The sequence below is a fragment of the Rousettus aegyptiacus genome, unplaced genomic scaffold (assembly GCF_014176215.1).
Source record: "Rousettus aegyptiacus isolate mRouAeg1 unplaced genomic scaffold, mRouAeg1.p scaffold_m13_p_3, whole genome shotgun sequence".
Classification (NCBI taxonomy): domain Eukaryota; kingdom Metazoa; phylum Chordata; class Mammalia; order Chiroptera; family Pteropodidae; genus Rousettus; species Rousettus aegyptiacus.
Window position 1 is genome coordinate 48340170 of NW_023416306.1, and position 23836 is coordinate 48364005.

Here is a 23836-nt window from a genome sequence, read left to right on the forward strand (position 1 = left end):
TGACAACAGGAACCTCCTTCTGTCTTGCTAAGCCCAATGAGGGGTCCCTGAAGTTGATAACAGAAACACTGCAATCAGTCAGCAAGACACCATTCCAGGAGCAACTGTCCATAATCTAAAAGTTTCGTAATTAAAAAAGACTCTAACAAATCAAATTTCAGTACTTCTTTGGTCCTCTAACATTCTTATTCCATGAAAAAGCACACACAAACTAAAGTTGGCACAATTTTTTAATATTATTGAGAATTTTATATCACTTCTTAAATATATTCATATTACATCTAACTCTAAAAGCAATTACTACTAAACTGAGATTGCAGGTTTTTCATGGCTTGTTAACCTTGAAAGCTCTGGAATTTTTTCACAAGGAGGTCTTTGTAAGTCCTAGGTCTTGCTTACCTAACCCAGGCTTTTAAAACAAAGAATGTCTCCTGAAGGCTTCCATTCCATGAAAACTTGCTAGGCTCCATTACAGTTATATCACAGGAAGACGTGGGCTTCAGCTGTCTTAGGTGTCATTCACCAAGTTTTTGTTTATCTTTAAGTTTGAGCATGTGTTATCTTTGAATTAAACTTTTTTTCTTTGATCTCACCATCATCTCCACTGTGTAGTGCTACTATGCATGAGTGTAGAGATCTCACCATAAAGTAAAAGCTGTTAAGTGTTGCCACTAACAGGTGAAAAAAATAACCATAACACAAGATAGTAGTAGTTTACTACAACTCCCACAATCTCTATATCTAACCACAAAAGGCACTGTTCTATAATTCATTTTATTATTTTTTCAGAGCCCTTCTGAATAAATTTCATGGACTATATCTCAAAAAATAGGAATCAGCAATTTAAAAAATAAGGTTGAGAATCTGTGCATTAAAAACGTAAAACCCATGAGATACATTTGTATAATATCTAATCTTAACCTGACTCTTCAGTCTGGGACATCTGCACTAAAAATTATGACTGTGTTAAAATCGCTTAACAAGTGCCTTTACCTCTTTTCTCTTTCCATTAACAATGTTTTGCACAAAATCAAATAGTCATCTCTCTAGAAAAAATCTGAAAGTCTCACTATTTTGCTTCAAACCCTTACATAGGTTCAGAGCTATGTTTTACACAAAGAACAAAGTTATTAGCTTCATATACAACCAAATCCCTTAATCTGAGATCCAACTTACTTTTTAAATCTCATCTCCCACTAAGCTACTCAACCTTCTCAATTCTCCTCCTGCAATACCTACCTCACCAAATCATAGAGCATTTACCAAAGACATCGTGAACTTTACCCCTCCAAGCTCTGTTTACATTATTCCCTCTCTTGAATGGTCTTCTCTTTCTGATCTCTCTAAGTCCCTGCTCAAATAGCACTTTCTCTATGAAACTTCCCAATCCTCCCTTCCAGGAATTCGATGAAAATCCCTCCGTATTTCAATAGGTCCTTGGTCGATGCATGATTTTAGCACTTTTCATATTGCATTACTTAAAAAAAATCCCATATGCCTCTCTTTCTAATTTCTTAACTCCTCAAAAAAGTAGAGACTATGTCTTATCCATGAACACAGGGTCTAGTACATAGCAGAGACTTAGTCAGTGCTTGTTGACTAAATAGACAAAGGATTATTGAGTAAGTACTCCTTTTCTCCAGCAATGACTTGCAGCTAATATTTCTGACTAAGTTAATATGGATGTGGAGATGTGGCCAAGGTGAGTAAACACCCCAGACCGATAAATTAGGCAGACTGATGCAGATTACTTGATTACCTATGTGAAGGCTTCTTTACTAATTCTGTATGCTCAGTTGAAAAAAAAAAAAAAGTATAAGTACCGCCATGGCTGAGCTATATTGGTAAAGAGGGAGAGAGTCTTCATTTTATTTACTCCAAACTATGATATAAGTCACACGAGACAGAAGGCCTTAGGCTATGTAACCACACTACAGGCTTGTGGAAATCATTTAACCTCTCTGGGACATGACTTAAAAAACAGGGCTGTTAATGCTTCGATAGTCACAAGGCTGTATAGCTAGGCTACACTGAGATATTTTAAAATTCTAAGATCTATAATTCTATTCATCCATCCATCCATCCATCCATACAACCATCCATTCATCCATTCATGAATGCCTGAAATCTCTTACAGCTCTAATATCTATAATTCTACATCTATGAAAGTCAGATTCAAAGAAAAGGTAAGAAGTCCCAAACATTTCGCAGGAATTTTATACAGTGTCAAAAAGAATGACTTGAGGGATGTGCAGAATAGCAAGTAAGAAACTCCTACCTCCTGAAAAATTTCACCAGTTGGTATTTGCTTGGGTATGCTCCTTATGTTTTGTGTTTAGTTTTTTTGTCTGGATAATTTGGGATGTCATATTTAACTTTAAAAGGGGCCAAACAGGCTGACTGATAAGTAATTTTAAACTATTTGGAAAATAGACAGGATCCATGAAATTCTAAATCATATTTAAAAACAACAGTATGTAGTGAAAGCATGCCAGCAAAAGTGACATTATTGCACAATTAGGTATCTATTCTATTTGTTCAGAAAAAAAAAAAAGGACTCAATATCTAAAGATATATATAGTTTTGACATGTCAATGATAAATCCAGGGTCTACCTTTGTTTCTGTTGCATGGGTTGTTGCCTCATAGCCATATACTGCATATCTTCTTGCAGACGATTAAGAGGGGAATCTGGCTTGACACGAATCCCATAGTAATGGTACTTGGAGTTTCCTCTTCATAAAATAACAACAAACATTAGAAACACAAAAAAATCAGTCAAATCAGTATTAATCATATAGGATGTCCATTTAACTTCACATTTGGAAAAAATATATAAAAGCAATTATTGTTATATATTTATGATTATATGTGCTGGATACTTACATATTTTTATGACATCTATATTTGAAGAATCAAACTAAGATTCTGAATCAATTAGCTCAAGGCCCTAAGAAAAATCGATTCTTATAAACTTTGTCTTAAATATCAGTGAAATAGTCAATTTATTTCATTTAAGTTATATTTTATTTTCAAATTTATATTTTTAATTTAATTTGGAAGAGGCAATGGTAGGAAAAAAAATTCTGGCCAACAAAAATTCATTAACAGGATAAAAGGGTTGCACACTAAATAAGAATTTATTACAAAAAGGTTACATAGAACCAACAAAAAAAAATCTTAATTCTTCTACCTTAAATAAGTTCTATATTTTCAAGTTCTATTACTGCAAGGATGATGAAGATAACTTCATTGACACAAGACATAGTGGTGAAGTCTGTTATACTCAATATTTTAAAACCTAGAAAGAAGCATGCATTTATTTACTCTACTCATTTTGAAATATATATTTTAGTCTCTGTTCTTATGAATTCATTTTAGTTTATAGGCTGAATAGGATGTGTCACAACAGACATAGGGAAATTTCTCTGTGAAAATGGCAAATTTCTACCTGGAATAAAAACGTCACAATTTCATCATGTTCATGAGAAAGACCAAGTTTGTTATTAGAAATGACAAAGTTTTGCTCTGAATAAAATTTGAAATTCTTGCAAAAATAACACTTTAAATATGTAAATTTTTGCAGAGAAAATCGTTTTCACAAGCCTGTATATAGCAAGATATCAGTGCTCTTTTCATTTTTTCTTTCATTTACAAAAAGAAATGCAAGATGTGGATTAAATATTTTATATAAAGGAGAACAGAATTTTACTTCCAAATTAGAGAACATATATTAAATGAACCCTATATATTTCTAAACACATTAAAATCTTGTTATATAAATAATATTGCTATTTTTCTTAAATGTAGGCTATCTGACTACCTACATAGCTTCAGCAAAATAAACCAGTATAAAAACCAAATGCCTCTAAAAAAAGGCTTTCCACTTGCAGAGATTACATCTTGTCTCCAAAATTTACTGCAGAATAGAGCAAAAAGCAAAACCAAAAAAAAATATCACAAATCCAATCAGTAGTGTTTTCTTGTACAAAGTAGAGAATGATAAGGAGTAGAGGTAGAGGTGGGAAGCAGAAGACACCAGAAAACAGCCAGTGACAAAGCTACAGAGTAAAACGTCTTTCTTGTGAGACCACAAAACAGAGCGTGTTTAGTCTCTTCTCAGTTTCTTACAAATCAGCATTTTTGTTGTATTGCTGAGAGGTAGTTCTTTCTATTCCATAGGAGATGGTGGAGATCAGCATGTCCCACGGTCTTTGCTTAAATTTAATTTGGAAATGGGATCTACGAAATGTACCTTTTGATTTAGCTTTGTTTAGAAACATGGTGATGTTATGTACCTTTTACTTGGTTCCAAAATTTGAGAAAAGGTCTGGTTCTGGTTTGAATGAATTCACCAGTTAATTTCATCGATGGATAAATAACAGTTCAGCTTACAGTTTGCTTAAAAAATAAATATCTTAGTTAAATTGTCTCCTAATGTATATTGATTTTCTTTCTGTTCCCCTGGTTTAGAGGTAGAAGGTGAATGCTCATACAGTTTCCATGGCAGAAAGGCTCGTCAACCCCTACCACTGTCAGTTTTTCTATATTAGAGTTCTGCTATCTTCATAACATAGCTTTTGTTTCAATATTGCCCACAGGATTTCTTTTTTTCTTTTTCTTCTAGGCTTAGCTTTTCACCACTAATTACAAACACCATATACAACTTTAACAGAAACGAGAGACATCATTGTTACATACTGGGATGGGTATGAGGAGGAAAAACACCAGAAAGTAAATGCTGCAATAGTGCAATATGTACTTACAGAGTATGGATTCCTCTTATTCACAAACCCAAACAACCCCAATTTTGTCACTTTCTATTTTAAAGACGTGTTTCACTGTTTGAATGGAGCCTCAAAATAGGACCCATTGAAATCCTTTTCAGTAACAAAAGGAGCACAACAATACAGCTATTAGAATTTTGAATAAAGCCCAGAGTTTCAAAATATTGGCACAGTATGCATAACTACTGAGCCATCAGCTAGGAGATAGCAGGTTAGGCCCCCAGTAATGAGTTTTGTAGTTCTGGGGGAAAGAAATACAAAAAAGAAACAAAAAGCTTTTTATTTCAAGGGACTGAAACCTAGTAAAGGTAGAAGAAAATACCTTTATGAGAGAGCTAAACACCCTAGGAATCTGAAAGCCATACAATCACTTGAAATGCAACAGAAAGGAATAATTCACACTTTCAATATATGCACACCTTGCAAATCTCATAAAACAGACATATTCACTCGTCTTTTTAGCATAAATTTATAATGAGGTCAATTACTCAGGCTCTGTTTATTTATTAAGAATACTAAAAACCCGTTACTAGAACACTGTGAAGCTGTGACTTGTAACTAATTAAAGGTATACCATCTAATGTTATATAGTGTATAACGTTATGTTTACACTTTTTAAGAGATTTCTGTAAAATTTAGGAAATAAAAAATATCCATCTTTCTGTCTAGCTACATATTATGCATATTAATCTGTAAAAATTATAGAAAAGTAAAAATTAAGCTCCACAGTTCTAGGTATTATTTTCATTATATCTGATTATTAAAAACATGTATATCTATTTTCAAAGGAAGGAAACATAGATACTAATAGTCTTCTTCACTTTATTGGCTTCCATGAAATGAAATATTTTGCCATACATGTATGGTTTCATAATTATATGAAACCACATGAGAAACCATATGAATCATATGAGAGTTTAAAAAGGTTACCAAGGAGTTAGGTAACACCATGTAATTATTGAGGTCTTTGAACACCTATATTTTTCAAGTTCACAAAATGATTTTTAATTAGTCTCCAGAAATTAAATGCAAACACTCAGTTTTAATTTCTCTCTTATACCATTCAGATCGAAGAGTTATTTATAAAGATATGTCAATTTAATTTTGCAAGAGTCAAGATATATCGTTTTCTATTCACTATGTTACTTATCATCTTTAGTATGGTTATCTTTAAAAAAGAGAAGATAGTGATATATATTAATTTTTGAAATCATATGTAAATTCTGCATTAATAGGTTGGTCTGTTCATTCCTATGTGATTCAAGAATCAGCTCTGAAAGCTTGATTCATTTGATGTTTAGGACAAAGCATCATTCTAGTTTGGTAGTCAGTATATTCATTGAATATGACCTTTCCTTTTCCTGAGGGGTTTTATAAACAGCTAATTCTGTATTTCTTCTTTACATGTTATCTGTAATCAAGCACTTTTGCTCAAACAATATATTGAACTGGTTTAGTTTGAAAGAGATTGATTTATGATCTTACTTTCAGTACTAACCTAGTTCCCAATCTCCTGGTTCGTAGCCCCATAAAAATTGACCTTATTAGTTTTCCAAAAGAAGCAGCATTGACTGGGTCCAGTTTGTGTTCCTGACAGTGTCGTAGGTAGTGGTTGTATAGAGTGCTTCTGGGAAGGCTCACTCCTTCTGCTGTCTCATAATTGTCCAACAGCCACTGGAGCTAGTATAAATAGGACAGAATAAGCACAAGAAACCATATAATTTACTGGAATGTCTACAAGATGAAATACAACACCTGTAATTACAATATACAGAGTTACTTAGATCTTCATCAAGCCTTGTAATAGTGTAATCTGACTTTGAAAACTTTCAGAAGCATAGCTATATATCACTTCTGATTTCACATCATCTCCATTCCTACAAACATTCAAACACATGTAGAGACAAACTAATTTTTTCTGTATAGATTGCTATTTTGGAGACAAATACCTCTTCAGAGAATTCAAATAATCCCATTAACTGGTCATAAAAATAATTTACAATTGTTACAGAACAAAACATGTTACCACACCTGGCGGGGCATGACACATAATATGTCTCTAGCGTTGGCTTGTTATAACACATGAACAGCAGGATTCCTTGTATGAGTTTTTATATTAAGTTTCTATTAACTTTTATAGAATTCTAATTTACTTATCTAATTAACTTACACAAGATCATACAAAAATGGTATTAACTACTGGGATAAATTCTGCAAGCAGGAAGGAAATAATGTCAGTCATTTCTTCCTCAAAGAGAAGAAACTCACTAGATGCTGGTTTTAAAAAAAATGTATATGTAATAAAAAGAAATCATTTATTATAATCATTTGAATTTTTCTCTCTCAAAGTTATTTTGGAAGACAAACTACAATTGTAGTTAGTAAGCAATATTTTCTCAGTCTATAGTTCACATTTTACAGTTTAATGTTGTCGTGCGTATTTTTTTTTTTTAAATCTTTAAAGTACAGAATGAGAAAGAAATTTTTAGAAAATCTAATAGGTATACATTAAATTTTAACATTAGCAAAATTAAATTATTAACTTGTCCATTTATTTATTTACAAAAGGAGAATTAAAAAATATTTAAATGACTTTCTTAAGATCATGTATTATCTCAGTGCTTGAGTCTGGTTTCCAACACGTTTCCTTATTACTTACATACCAGTTGTTATATCTACAAAAGTAGCGAATGCTTCACATTACTAGCTTCGACAGAATTTCTATGCCATATATAAGAGGTATGATAAAGAATTGATCTTTCACATGCAATTCAAGTTAAATATAAGTTATGAAAGCCAAAGAATTCCTTTATTAAGCATCAACTATGAGCCGGGAGATGTGCTGGGTGCCTAGTGCTTGCTAAAAAATGAACGTGAGCTCATCTCTGTCTTCTAGGAATTTCCAATCATATCCCAAAAATGATAATATGAACACTCAAATAAATTAAAGTACTTCTCCATTTTGCTTTCATATGTTAAGATTTGTGATCAAACTCAGAACCTAAACTTTTGGACCCTTAAATAATTTATTTAAAATATTTTCAGAATTATTGACTTCAGCCATGACAAATGAATTTTCCAGAACCATTATAATTTCATATATTCTTACATTAAACCTATACTGATGTTGGCTTAGAAAATTGGGCCACCAAGCTTGTAAGATAGAGCAGAATATTTTTAAAAATAAAATCTTGTTCTGGCCAGGAAGAATGGAAGTTCTCTATGAACCACGTATGAATAGAATATGTACATTTAAGCATGCCTATTGCCTTTGTAACACATACAATCCTCTCCTACAAAATTTTTAAAAGATTACACAAAATAAACATTCATTTTCATAATGACAAAATAAATTACAGGTCCAAAGAATTCTTTGGATATTAATCACCTTTAACTTTGGAGTAAACAAGTTTCCAGAAGCACTCAAATATGATTTCTGAGTACTCTAAGATGACAGAGAATAACATATTAATTTACTGTAAAGGAGAGAAGGTAAACTCATTGGGAAATAAAGTTTTTAAGACTCAGATTAGTATTCTGCTTATAACAGTGAGTCAAAATGTCTCTTTAGCCTTTCTTTTTAAATTTTAAGACTTGATTATAAATGTAACTGATGGAGATCACATAAAATGTGGCAATCAAACCTGCCTCACATATTTCATCCATGTGCCTCGGTAAGATGACTACTGGGTTTTGAAAGCATTGTTTCCTCACTTGAACAGTGTTAGAGTATCTCTAGTAAACCATACTGCACAAAAGGAATGGCTCTTATTTATGTACATATACTAGATAGAGCCTTCAGTTGGAGTGCTTAATATATTAAGAATGTAGAAATATAGAACATAAAAATATTCATTGAGGAATTCAATTCCTTGAGATTAAGGAATATTAAAGAAACACTAAGAAAAAAAATTCCAGAATGGTAGCATATAAAAACTGTAAATATTTTTTGAAAAACAGTAATATTTTTACACTGAACCAATGAAGTACCCATATCCACAAGCATGGAACACACACTATGTGTAAGTTAAAAATTTCAAAGATATATGTCTATGTATGTCTATGTATCCCAATAAAGTACTGCATATTGTCAAAGCTAAAATAGTATGATTTATTAAATAAATAAACAAATAAATAAATAAAATATTTCTTCTTTTTCTAATCACAAAAAATAATCTTATAACATGAACTCTATAATCAAAAGTATATAAATAATAAAAATAGAGCTGATGTAAAATACTTTTAATAAAATAAAAGCATTGAAAATAACTTGTTTAACTAGATACGAACAGAAAATTTCCGTAAACTGTCCTATCTACTAATCTTTTTTAATATTTAATTACTTATAAGACAAATATTTAAAAATGAGAGTTTACTAATTTCTAATTATCAAGAAAATTATCTTGTAGACAAAAAATTTTATAAAATAATTTGAAAATAATTTGAAAAAGCAAATCCAATAATAAAATATTTGAAGGGTTTTATCATAAATTGCCTTTAGAAAAGCGCAAATATTAAGGTTCAATATAAAATATTTGAGTCCAAAGATATGTTTACATAAATAAAAGTTAATCAAACCATTCTTAATTGAAAACATTTTTCACAGAAAGAGTAAGATAGTTACAGCAAAAGTTGGCTTAAAATATTCAGAAGCCTAAATGATATTAGTCAAGTTCCAAGTGACTAATTTAGAGAAAATATAGCTTTTATTGGATTGGCAATGTAGCCCTCTGAAATGGCTAAGTAAGTCAAATATCTGAACTGTTTTGCAAACTGATTGTTCTTATATGGTTTTATATTCTAACGGTTTTACATTCTTAAAGATTCTTCATTTCTAAACCAGTTTTTAAAAATAAGTTTATTTGTGATATGCATGCGCATGTGTACATGTATACATATATATTTACATCTATGTGTATATAATGTATGTGTGTGTGTATATATATAATAATCATTAGTTGGTTGAAAAATTCCACAAGAGTGGGTATTCTGGTGACTATAACTTTGGCAGCAGCAAAGCTACATCTTGTTCTTTGCCCCCTGTTTGTAGGAGGACTTTTTATTCCTTGCCAGAAGGCTGGAGATCACTTTGGAAGAGCAGAAGGAGGTCAAGCAGAGGTAAAAGCCCTGAAGGATGGAGCTGGCTCTGCGGTGACCATGACTGTTCCAGGGAGGAAGGCTGCCAACAACTGTACCATCTGGGGGTAGTGCTCCTATAAGCTCACTTCAAAACTGAAAATTGGTTTAGGACCTACCAGATAAGATTTTGAGATTTATCTGAAGATTATAATCTGCATTCTACATGCCAGTATTTAAACTTCAAGTTTTGACACTGTGATTAAATTGTAAATCAGGTATTTGGTTCTAAAAGATAGTATAAGAAAAGATTAATTTTATTGTAAGAGAAATTTAGCAGTTAAGTATAACCTAAAGGCATAAACTCCATGCATTGCCCAAGGGAAGTTAGGTTAATGTCTGTTATAAGATATTTTTTTTCCTTGGGTTTTGTCTTTAATAAAATGTATTTCGATACTAGAATTCAATATCCTTAATATTAAGTAATTTAGAACTAAACTATTACTATTTCTTTTATCCTTTTACAAAATCTTTTATAAAATATTCGTTTACACTTGTGATTTTAAAAGCCCATAAAATACCATAGCAACTTTTAACCTTTATCTTTAAAAGCTGATTATTCTACTAATGAACTAAGAAATTCCTGTAAGAGTGGAAACCAAGATAATTGCATCTTTCAACCTTTGCATTTAACCTATATTAATCAGGGTAGATTAAGGAAGATGAATAGGTACTATTTTTCCCAAAGGGAAATACTGATTGACAAATAAAAAAAAAATATATATATATATATATATATATATACATGCTGCATTCCCCAATTAACATCTAAATGTAACATTTGGCATTTTTTCCCAGATGGATTATTCTCCATGAGGATTCATTTTAGGTTCAATTCACTGATGATATTATGCATTTTGACAAGCCTTATTTCTGTCATAACTTATATTTACAATACGGCAAAGTCAAGGGAAAGTAAGTATAAAATAAGGTTTTGATTGGAGCCGTACATATTCCAGTAGCTAAAACCAGCAAAAATCTTGAAACGATTATTTGCTAGATTGTGAAAAGTGTATAAAATAAATGCCTAAAGCTTTTTTGTTAGTTACTTTCTTTTGCCTAAAGCTTTTTGCATACTTTAAATGGAATTTTTTTTAAAAAGGCATAAGCTGAAGAACTTTATGTGAAAATTGGAAACAATTAACTTAAGAACATTTCTGCATTCAAATTTAGAATCTAAAATATCACAAATTGGATACGATATAACTATTAAATGCCAATTTATATTAATTACAACAGAGAAGGAGTAGGAGTATAAAATAAACTTAAGTCTTCAATGAAAAAAATTACAATATTCTAATTTGATTTAGGCAGACTATGCATCATTTACCTGCAGCATCTTCACATACAAAAATATAGAAATAAAAGCATTTAAATAAAAATTAATATACAATAGACTGGATTATGTTAAGTTAAATCAAAAATATTCTAAAAACATGGAGATGAATGATATAACATTTGACTATAATTTTGTAAAGGATTAGATTGTTTGGAGGAATAAAAATGTTGTCTACTTTTAAACTGAAGTTTGCACAGGGGGAAATTATAAAGTGGCCATATATTCTTTCATTCAAATGTTATGCAGGAAGAAGACCACTCTCTACCAATATTCACAAATATACTTACTAAAGAGTACTGGATAACAAAACAATGCAAGTATATGTCCCCAAATAAATGCACACTTGGTTAGTAAAAGTACTGGAAAGTAAGATAGGCCTGTTCGCTTCTATTACTTGTTTCTCACATTCATTCATTTAGCAAATATTTACTGAGCATCTACTATGTACCAGGTACTATTCTAGGCACCAAGGATGCATTGGTGGACAAACCGTATAAATCCTTATGTTCTTAGAACTTTCACTCACCAATAAATACTTTTCTATTTGCCTATTCAGATGATACTACTGAAATAATTGCCATTTTGTTAATATTGTTAACAGAATAAAACAAGGCATTCAGTGTAACTGTACTCAGTCAGAGGTAGGATACTATGAAATATTACCCCCTGAGGGATAGATAACAGCAAGAATATGCTGAAAAAGCAATACACTCCATAGTCTAGTACGCAGAAAGAAAAGATGAAAAACAAAGCAATCAAATGGATTCTACTAAGAGATTATTTCTGTGACTTGACCCTAGTAAGAGTTTTATGAATTACTATGAATAAGCAAATGTAAAACGAAGAAATAGGAAATCTGTTCTAGTCCACAGTCCAAAATAGAATGACAACAGACCTGGAGCTCAAAAATCATGATTAAGACCCTTCTTTAGAAACTAGTAAATATGAGATACAAATTACTAACAATGTCTCTGAAATTGACCTTTTGTAGAAATTGATAAATCAGAATACTATTATCATAAAGTTGCATTTGTGTCTACTTCAAAGAATCCCATAAACCTCAAATAATTGTATACTTTGTCCTATCCAGTGAAGGATAAAGGCAACTGCTAGTCTATTGACATTTAAAATATTAACAGTATTTCATTTAAAAAAACCTCTCTATTGAAATTTTTTTTCCACAACTGAAAATCACCAATTAAGTTAAAAGAATTTAAAATACCCTTTACAGGTGGTTTTCAATTAGAATACATGCAGTAGTTTATTCCAGTTGCCTGGATAAATCTAATGAGAATTAGAAGAAGCACTAACTTTCCAAGAACAGAAAGACAACAGCATCTTATGTGTTCAGGAAGAAACTAAATCTGACTAATCAGCAAAAACATTGATCCTTTCTCCACTCTACACACGATCTGTAGAATCATTTGTATTTCTAAAGACTTGACTATTAATGTTTTTTTTTTTTTTAAATTTAACTGTATCTTAGAGGTGTAATAAAAATGAATCAGGACATCTAGAGAAGGATTATCACTATACTAGCAACATTTACGCCCACTCTTCCTATACTGAAATGCCTCCGGTAGTTGTAAACAGTATAAAAGATTTGTCATCCCTACATAATAAAAAATATGAAGGCATGAGTAACAAACAGTTATCTGTTGTTTATGCATCTTAATTCACACATTGATTAACACTAAATATTACTTAATGAATTCTACAAGAGAATAATTTCAAAAAACAACATATTTGAAAAATTTCAAACAAATTAACATAAAAATATACCAAAAATTCTCGTTCATGAAAATATTAATTAAGATGGGCAAATCAAGTTAAAACTAAATATATCACATATTTTACTACATTTTATACTTCGGATGAAAATAAAATGCTAATTGAACACCAAAGCACAACTTCTTAGATGTCTGAAACTTCAAAAAAAGCAACTGGAAAGTTCCAGATTTTTAAAAAGTCCCTGAATATTTTGATTAAAAGTGAGCAATGGTTTCACTTGCCATATTCAAAACAAAAACATCAGTTAGTCATTACTCGCTCCCCAAAATATACACCCTAATAAATCACCCTTACACACAACTACAAACTCATGCTAACACAACAAAGATATACATATGAAACATATAAAAGAGTGACACATTTTTTATACATTTTCAAAGAAAGGAAAAATCATATTTCTTGAAGTGTTTCAAAAAGAAGAGCCAATATATGTTATTTTTAAATTTATATCTATAATCAAAATTACAGGCATTCTCCAAGGTGGCTAATCTGTTTTTATTTGCCATGATACTTCCCCTTGGGGAAAAAAAAGACAAAATACTTCACCTAAAAACAAATGTGCACGAAAATAGTACTTAGTGATATTTTGTAGTATCAAATTTAAATGTTTAAAAACTCAAATCTCTAAAAAGCGTAGTAAAAACATTTTCTACGAACCAAAGGTTTTAGTTTTGCTGAAAAAAATAATATTTTATTTCATTTGGGTAATCTAATTTTGGACTTGTTAGTCACAATAAATATATGGGGAAGAATTTTAAAAATTGTAATTTATCTCTAAATTTAAGAATATATACACTATCAGTTGGGAAGGAAAATTAATTATTACTATATTGTTGCTGATATTAACAAAAGATCTATCTGAAACAAATTTAATTCATAGGTTTATTCACTTTTTTCTATATAGTCAGAAACCATGGTAATAAAAGAACTCTTCATCACCATTTTTACTGGTTTCCCAAAATTTGAACATTTGATGAAAATGTTTATGGTTCTAAAAACTGTCATCACTCTTCTTACACTTACCAGTATTATGGTGATACTGCATCTGATAAGAGTTAAAAGCTTCAAGAAATAGTAACAGTATTCCTGTTTTCTCTCAATTATTAGCAATTTATGGCTTATCTATAGCCTCGCTTCTTAAGGCTCACTTTCATTTTCCTTAGATCTTAGGCCCTAGGTAGCTGCCCATTTAATGTAGTCTAATTAATAAATAAATCATTTTCAAACAGTTTACCATTGAGTTTGGCATTAATAATCTTTTTCCACTTAAAGAATATTACTGGACATACAAGTAGGCCCAATTATTTCTCTGTCTCAAACAAACATAGAGATGCAGATTATAAGCATTTGCTTCATAGCAAATAAATATCAAACTAGAAAATTTTAATGTTTAAAATTCCCACTAATTACTTTTTTCAATAAATAGCAGCTTGTTATTAACTTGAAAATGTTAAATTTGTACCAAACAGTACAAAAACCTAGTAAAGCAGTATACTGGGACTCTAGACGTTAGATATTCCAGGGTACAAAATAGCCATTAAGTGATACAGAAGTCATAAGGGGCTGAAGAAAGGAAAGTTAAGAAGCAAAATAAATAAGTAAATAAATAAAACAAGCATTTAGTAGCAAGCAACACATGCAGAACAAGCAAGAGATTAGTTTACGTGAAGAGGCAACTTACATGGCTGTTGAGAAGAGAGCTTCTGTGAGTGGACAGACCGTCAGACTTTTGCAGCGTCTCAATCGCCATTTCAATCTGATAATAGATGTCATTAAAAAAAGGGCTCAAGACAAGATAGTAATAAAAGGCTCACCAGAGAATTTTTGATATTTTTTTAAGTTCAATTTCTTTTTGAATGGTGGCTAATAAATAGCTCTTACTAAATGTGTATGTCCCCCATCTTCCCGCACCCCCAGAGAATAAATAAAAATATGAACACTAATAATAAGCCCAGTCACAAAAGGAAACCTTTTTTTTTAACATTGTTTAATTTTAATCAGAATGGAGACCTGAGGAGCAGGAACCCCAGCGGATTTTTCTAGTTATGAGAAAAAATTCTTCACTTTCATAGTTGAGATAGGGAATAGTAACCACTCTCTTTCTAAAGTCTCTCACCTAGAGTATTCCATATCTGTTCTATTCTGTCATAAAAGAAAAACTATACTGCAGATTTTGTGTTTAACATGCATTAACATTTTAATGCAAATGTACAAAGACACCTTCATTAATGTTCAAAAGCTACTAAATCTATCCACCCCTCTCTTAACCCTGTATTAAAATTTGGAAGTGGAAGGTCATTAGTATGAACAAACATTAGGATGTAATCATGGGCCCTAAAAATGTTTTAGGATATGATGGTGCAGAAAAGCGATTAGAAATGACAGCAGAAATGGAATGTAAAAGAGAAAATAATTCAGAGCCAACAAAGAAAAGGGACAACCACAGAAAGTTTCATTCAATATAATCTCAGCATACCATAAGCAATTATAACACCATAATTAAGTAGCAGGTGCCAAAAATTTATGAGATGTGCTCTTGATAACTTCATATTTAAAGATACTTAAGAGCTCCTACTATAGCATGTACTATAAAAATATCCTATATTTAATTACTAGGTTATATTAACAATATTAACTAAATTGGCTTCTAAGACACTCTTGCAACCAGATGGTATATTAATGCAGTTTATCATTATATTTGAAAATAATCTGAAGAAAGTGATATTGCATGAGTGAAACAAGGTACATTATAGAAAGAGTAATATAAGTGTATTGAGTAAACAAACATTTTGTCGAGATCTTAAACAGTAAAACTATAAGGGGCCTGTTTTATATCTCTTAAAAGGGTATCAATAAGTGCTCTTGCTTTCAAAGAGAAAACATATAAAAAACAGCTGAAATGACTTTCAATCATTTTTAGGAAGAATTTACTCAAAACTTTAATTTGCTAAAATGTCTACTTTTTTATTAAAGTTTAAGGGAAGAAAATTTGAGGTTAGATTTTAGTCTATAAGTAAATAAATAAAAGTTGTCTTTGTGGTTTTATAGGTTTAGCTGAAAGGTAAACACTTTCAGAAACAAAACAGTTGGCCAACACTGAGGAGAAATCCAGTGTCTGGGTTTCTTAGCGATTTTAAGTTATATAAAGCTGCGTTTCTGGAAAAAAGCTGGATAATTGTGGCTCTAGTACTAACATTGGTACTCTACAGTGGTCTCAGATTTTCAGAAAACTCTCTAGAGGGCTACACTGTTAAGAAATGGCCCCCTCATTTCTGGCCAGTTTTTAAAGAGCTCTGGGGAAGACATAACATCCGGAAAACATCGTGATCGAACTGGGTTCCCTAAAGATGGGCTGACTTTCTAGAAGTCTTTGGACCTTGAGAATTTTGGTTGTGTCACTTTGTAATACAGATTTTTAAAATGGACTATTTATTTTGGCTGTAGAAATCTCCTGCCCTAATTAACTTAAGTATGGCTGAACTTGTAGAAGCTAGGGAAGAGAAAAAGGAAACATGGATAGATAGGACAAGCAAGAAGAAAACATTGAGCGAAGGAAGATGACAAGCTTCTGAGCAAGGACAGAGCCTATGTGGAAACGCACAGGCTTCCCAATACCCATGTATTCTCTGAGGCTCATGAATTAGTCCAAAGGGAAGGCAGGACATTTAGTGACCACCTGGCTGTGAAAAACTTCTGAGAAGCACACAGACAGACACACAAACAAAAACCTTAACATGTATTTATTAAATTTATTAAATGAAAACATTGAAGGGAATTCTTATCTCATCAAATGATCATAGCCTTGATTACATTTTTTAAGGGATGGGTTTTATTTATTACACAGTTACTGTGTATCTATCATATATATGGTAATATGTAAGGAATCATGATAAAAAATTCATAATGCAAAGGAAATTATAATCTGGCAAAAGAGATAAGGTATATATGCATAAATGCATAATTAAACAAACAATGTGACAAAAATAAAAGTATAGTTCAGATATGTAGAAAATAGAAATCCTTTATAATAGACCACATCCTGCTAGTTGATAGGTTAAAACATGTAAGCACTGAAGTAACCTCAATAAACGTTTGTTGAATTTAGAAGCTTTCAGGGACAAGATTATGAGAAGAGATTAACACCTGTAGGAATATGTATGGAAAGTGAGGGTGATAGAGGAGATAGAGGAACAATGTAAAACTATGGAAGAAGCGTAAAAATTAGGCTCAAAAAAATTTATAAATGCCTACTGCACCTGGTATTCCTAGGTGGTCTCCCATCCAAGTACTAACCAGGCCTGAACCTGATTAGCTTCTGAGATCAGACGAGATTGGGCACGTTCGGGGTGGCATGGCCGTAGACGAGGCAAATTTTTGATATTATAGTTATGGAAGATTAATCAGTTCTAATATTCCCAGAGGATTATTGACGTTACTCTGACTAATTAGCCCATGATTTGGGTTATAGTTTCATGAGGGCTATACATATCTATGTATATGGGGGAGGAGGAGATGGGTAGAGGGACAGCAAACTAACTAAATTAAATACAGTAGTGAACTGGAATAAATTTCCACTAGGCCCACTGAGGATGAAATTAATTTATATTTATCTTTTCCATTATTGTGGATTAGATGTTTGAGCAAATACCTGTTCAAGGGGGTTAGCCAATCTCATGAAAAGATAGCAGACTTTAGTGTTTTATACCCAAAATATTGAGAACAAAGTGAATTGGTGAGATCATATGCTTCTAGTTTATTGAAGATCATTCAAAACTTAAATTCAGTCCTTAGAAAAAAACTGATAGATTCTCCTGGGTATAAATATATTTAATACTAAATTACATTCCACAGTACTCATAACTGTCATACTAAAGGTATGAAATGATAATGAGGTAAGTAGGACTCATTGATCCAAAAGATTATTGGCCTAAGTGTTGAACATATTCCCATATATCCTATACAGAAATGTTTCAAAGCTCAACAAAGATATTATGTCCCTGTAGGTTTAAACAATGAACATGATTAACAAGCTAGAAGATCAGCTAGCTAGAATTTAAAAATGATTCAAATTTGGTATATGTAGGGTGTTTTTTCCAATAAAAAAATTAAAAAAAAAAAAACCCTTCTCCCTTTGTCCCTAATATGAAACAGCTGTGGTGCTTGCTACTAATAATGGGAATTTCATTAGACTAGTAGAGTTTCATGAGATTTCATTTGGTTTCAGTAAACATAAAACCCCATTGTACACAGTGTGCAGTGTTAGCTCTCTGAGTATGTATATGGAGAGAGATGAACAGATGAAGGGAGGGAGACAGACAGACAGAAATGTTTGCAAAGATATTCAAAACCTAACCCTGTCAACCAGAGGCTCACAATACGTCATAGCCTGACTAATTGGTAAGAGTGATATAGTGATATAGTGGATCTATTCATACATAAGGAATTTCTCTCTCTCTTCTCTCTCTTTCTCTCTCTTTCTCTCTCTCTCTCTCTCTCTCTCTCTCTCTCTCTCTCTCTCTCTCTCTCTCTCTCCTTCCCCTCCCCCTCTTCCTCCTTCCCTCTAAATGATTAAAGGCAACAAAAGTGAATTAAATAATTAGATATTACTAGAATAGAGAGGGAGAGAAGCAGAGAAGAATCACTTCTTGCTGCTATGGTTAGAAAAAGGGAGAGCATGGGTACAATGTTCTTTAGTAGAGGATTGACAATTAATGCCTGGCATTCTGATAGGGGCAGGTTAGTGAACATTTTAGGCAGAGCAAACAGAATGAATAGAGGCACAGAGATAAGACAGCACAATGTGAGTTCAAGGAAGGGTAAGATTAGCTGAAGGATAAAATTCTTTTAGGGATAGGTAAATTAAGTTAGACTGCAATTTCTTGGCTAGGATCTTAAATTTAAAAAGGAAATGGGACATTGTTGAAAAGCTTTTAGAAAGGTAATTGATATGACATGATAGGACTTTATATATTAATCTGGGATACAATACAGGGAGAGAATCTAGAGAGAGGAAAACCACCTTGGAAGCTATGGTATTAGTTCAGGATTGAGGTGAGACCCTGGTAAGGTAGCAGTGAGAATGAGAAGAAATGAATATAAACATATTTTTTAGTTACAGATCTAAAGGTGGGAAGTCTGAGGTGACAGTGCCTTATTTTTACTTGAAATGAACACAATAGTCTTTATTCCATCATTGTGTGATTAGAACATTTCAAATATACCTATCAAACACATTGACATGAATAGATTCTAAAATTTTTTCCTGTTCATTTCTCTGCTGCATGATTTTTATTCTAAGAATACTGATCATTGAAATTTCACCCTACTGAAAAGTATTATAATCAGATTACCAGGAGGGGCTGTGACAACCTGAAAGACCAATTAAAGGCCTCAGTGATATCTGTTTTATTGAGTGTTGCTCCATTCTGTGTGACTCTCTGACTATCTGTCTGTCTGTCTATCATCTATCTATGTATCGATCTATCATCTATCTTTTCCTTTTTCTTAGATTTTTAAATTTTTTTAAATGTTGTTTTGCCTTTTTTATATTAAATGGTAACAGAGCCAAGTAATTTATTATGACTAAAGAATTCATGGTGGTTGTTTTTTACAATTAACATTTTCCACTTCCTACTTAAATAAGCATTTTCCACTTCCTACTCAAACTTTAAATTAAACTTTAGACAATCAGTATACCTTAGCTTATTTTTTGAAAAATTAATTATCTGAACTAAGACATAGCACCCAGTTGTACCTCTTACTAAATAAGCATCCTAAGACTGAGTTACCAAAAGTGTACACATCCTCTACACAAGTATCTAATGCTATGATACATGGTACTTGGGAGTTTAGACTGGTTCATGATGATCCTGGACTACTGCCTCATAATCAGATGAGAAGCTATGGCAATTCCTGAGATCAAACGGTGGGATGTTACTTTTGAAATGACATGTTTAGCCTCAGAAGACAAGCTTACAGAGCATTAAGTGAGATTATTCAGAGTGGGTGAGACTTAGAAACTTACTATCTGAAAGAACAGGTAGAAAACCGATATCGATCCCAGCCACTATGGGCACATGATTTCTTAGGAAAAAAAAAATGGTCCTTTCTGGAAGATAAAAGATCCTTAGGAACATATTCATGTACATCCATGTGAGGGCCCATATAGAATATCATATATGAGGACAATTAGAACTTTCTATTAATAAATAATGACCAGTCATTCCATTACATGCTAATAAGATAGAGGGAAAAAGAACAATTACATCATCTTATTTTTGTCTTTATAGGTCAAGGCATATTCTCTTGACTCTGGAATGGCTTTTTAATCTTTTCTGAAGACTAAAGGTCAAGACTGATGTATTCAACTACTATAATAATTAAAATCAGTCTCATAGTAGAAACAATTTCCTTTCCAGAGCTGTTAAAGAAAACGATTTAAAAATAAAATATTATAATGCTTTATGATTTAGAAAGCCTTTTGTACATTAATTCTCATTTGTTCTTCACAGCAACTTTGTGAAATAGGAAAGACAAGCAATATTACCTCCTTTTTATGGACTAGAAAATTGAGGCTCTCTGGGATTGAGAGACTGTCCTGAGATTACATAGGTAATAACGATGAGATTGGAAACCAAGATTTATCACTCTAAATTCAACATAATTTCCATTTTATACAAATATAAAATGAACACAAATCAAGTAGAAATATCTCAAATTGTGTTAATGAAACTATCTCCTGAGGGGTGGCTTGTAAAAGTAAAATTTGCTAAATGATTTACTGTTAACAAGATTTGCTTTCTCATAGAAAAGGGTTTAAATAAGATTGATAAACATTACTTGAAAATCATTTCAAAGTGATCAAGTTACAAGGCAACAAAAAGTTATGAATGGATAATTAAATTTTAATCATTATAAAAATAGTTATCCTTAATGTATACTGTTGCATTTTCTTGTTAACACAAGTTAATCTGTTAACCTCGCCAGTTACTGCTGTCTTAGAAAATCAGCATTTTTGTTTCCTGGTGAAAGAGCAGTAAATGCTTTAGAGAAACTGAATGAAGAAAATACACTTAAGACTGAAAATTCCCTTTTATGTAATTTCTCTTGGAACTCTAAGACTTTACATTTTGCTTGCATTTGAGATCAAGGAAGACAGAAACATTTCTACCTGGTGGCTTCTGCTAAGAAAAGGTATCCATGAATGTTGATATGAGCATGTAGCCACAGCCCTTATATCTTACAAATGACAGCCTCCTGGTGTATGTGTATACCTGTAAGGGGGTGGGGGGGTGGGGAAAGACTTTCTACAGGACGCAGTTCAACCAGGAGCATCAAAGGAAAGAACACTTTTACTTTGCATTTAGTCTATCTAATCACTATAATCCAGGTGTTTTCAGAGTGTGGTCCTAAAAAAATTGCTAGATTCATCTGGGCACTTGTTAGAAATGCAAAACAACAACAACAAAAACAAAAATAATGATAGTCTGCATCCAGGTCTCATATATATACTATTAATGTTTTGATCTCCTCTTCAATTTGCCCAAAGCGTTCCTTTCAGAATGTAAGGTGTAACTCATTAGTGGGTTCCAAAATTAATTATATGGGTCCTGATAAGATTTTTTTAAAAAGTTAAAGATGTCAAACAGAATAGAACATAATCAGATGTCCTTGCACACAGTATGGATAAGTATTGTTTCATGGAACTTTGGTTTCAGTCATCTATATATGAATGTATGTATGTATATACATAGTCACATCACGTGTGTACATAAACGTGTACTCATAAATGTGCGTACATATATGTATATGTACAATAGCACTGGGCCACAATGTAAAAGTATTTCTCATTGTTGGCTGTAGCCCCAAAACTGAATGCGCTGCAATTAAATCAGTTAAAATCAGTTCCTTCCTAATCACTGCAATCCAGCTTCTACAAATCCACAGGTGTCTCTGGGGCCCAGGAGCCCCAGTAATGCAGATAGAAACACTGAAGCTAAGACTCTGAATATGATACTGTTCTTTTCAGTTGTATATTCAAATGATATAGAAATCAACATATAAATATAGTACTCCACAGCAATGTTGAAAAGAAGCTTAACTGTGGTTCAGGATAAGCTGTTCTTCTAACTCTTAAATACACTGAAAATGCCCAGAAAACACACCTAGCCAGCTTTGCTTTTTATCTCCACTCGAACCAGAAAGTAGCTAAAAGCCAAATCTTAATTTTATACATTAAGCATTTATAGCAAAGAAGTTTTAGATCTTGCAAATGTTTAACTACATGAAATCTTTTTTATTCACTGATAATTTTATGACATCTAGAGAAAAAATTTTAATTATGCTTTCAACCTGGAGTTTTAGCAATTTTGTACCATCTGAAGCTATTCTGAAGCAGTTATGGGAAAAAAATAACATTTGAATGAGAAACTAGCATAAATTGAATGTGTTCTGAGAACGTTTGTTTTAACTTGATAAACTGAAACCAAGACTGTTGTTTGGGCTTCCTCTGATCACTCTGTAGAGCCCACATCCCTCCACACTCACCAAGACCCTAGGAGAATGGCCTGGTGCTATCAGTGCATAACAATAAAACTGTTTTCCAACACATCAACTGCAGAAGCACTCAAAGCTAGAATTAGTCTGCAGGAATCTGCTGGATTAGTACTAAGTGATAGGATTTAAAGCCATATTTACATTTTCAAGTGTGAGATTTTAAATCTTCCTTTTGCATAGTCTTCTGAGTACTAAGAACATTTTCACTTTGTATATAATCACTGAAACAGAGGTTTTAACAATCTGTGGTTCTGGATCAGCATTAGCAGAATCACCTGGGCACTTGTAAGAACTGCAGATCTTGGGTTCTTTCCTGAACTGAATCAAAAGCCTGGGGCTGGGGTTGGGGATGTGTTTAACGAATCCTCCAGAGAATGCACAATCAAATCTGAGGGACATTGCACTAAAACATGATTGAAATGTTTTTCTTTGCCAGGGTCAGACTACGATTATTACTTCAGGAAAAATAAGTAGGGAGGTAATGGGCATTCCTACAACAGCGCTAGCTAACTCTATTTAAAGGGTGACTTTGAAGTCAATGTATTATTTTTAATTTGCTTTCATTCTCTTGCTACTCAAGCCTATACAACCTTTAGGTAATTTTAAAATTTATGTTAGCAATAAAATCAAAAGATAAGACTATTTTGATGAATCTAAAATTAATCAATTTATAACATATTAATATCTGTGATTTAAAAAACGTGGTGTGAAAGAAGATGAAACTAACCACTTAAAAGAAGTTTGGGAGCTACTTGTGAATTTCCATTTTTGCCTTGGAGTCTTAGGTCCCTTTCAATGCTGAAACTAGCTCCATTACCCACACTGTAAACCTTGATATTTACAAAAGCACAGTGCCTGGTCAACAGACTTTGCTCAGTAAATGTTTGAGAGAATGAATAACTAAAGAAAATAATCCAGACTCTAAGTACATGAATACAAATACAAAACATTCACGTTCACGCCAAAATACTGAATAATAAAAATGGCTTTAAAAAGCTTTCCTAAATTTAATATCAGTTTTCATTCTCTAAACTTTCAAAAGTCTAATAAAGGAGGACATTTTTTGAAACCTAGGATCAATGTTTAATTAATTGTCTTTCTACTGGGCACATAAAGAAACGGTTGTTTCAGCTACATGCACTTGGGAAACATGACCAAATAGATGTTCTTTATAGTCATCAAGAGCTTGCCAGGTATTTTTGAAAATAACAAATCACTTTCTTGAATAG

General features: G+C 32.1%; 1 protein-coding gene and 1 pseudogene across 10 annotated transcripts in view; both read right to left on the minus strand.

Moving 5' to 3' along the window:
- Window positions 1-23836, minus strand: part of RFX3 (regulatory factor X3) — a 252558-nt gene that overhangs the window by 57842 nt on the left and 170880 nt on the right. For 8 of the 10 annotated variants that reach the window (XM_036217702.1, XM_016138324.2, XM_016138328.2 and 5 more), the window contains 3 exons: window positions 14734-14808; window positions 6285-6466; window positions 2615-2734 (listed from right to left, as the gene is read on the minus strand). In XM_036217702.1, coding sequence (XP_036073595.1) covers window positions 2615-2734; window positions 6285-6466; window positions 14734-14808 — 377 coding nt within the window. The remainder of the gene's footprint in view (window positions 1-2614; window positions 2735-6284; window positions 6467-14733; window positions 14809-23836) is intronic. The other 2 variants (XM_016138330.2, XM_016138331.2) reach the window with 1 other exon arrangement.
- LOC118600633 lies at window positions 17297-17415 on the minus strand (annotated as a pseudogene).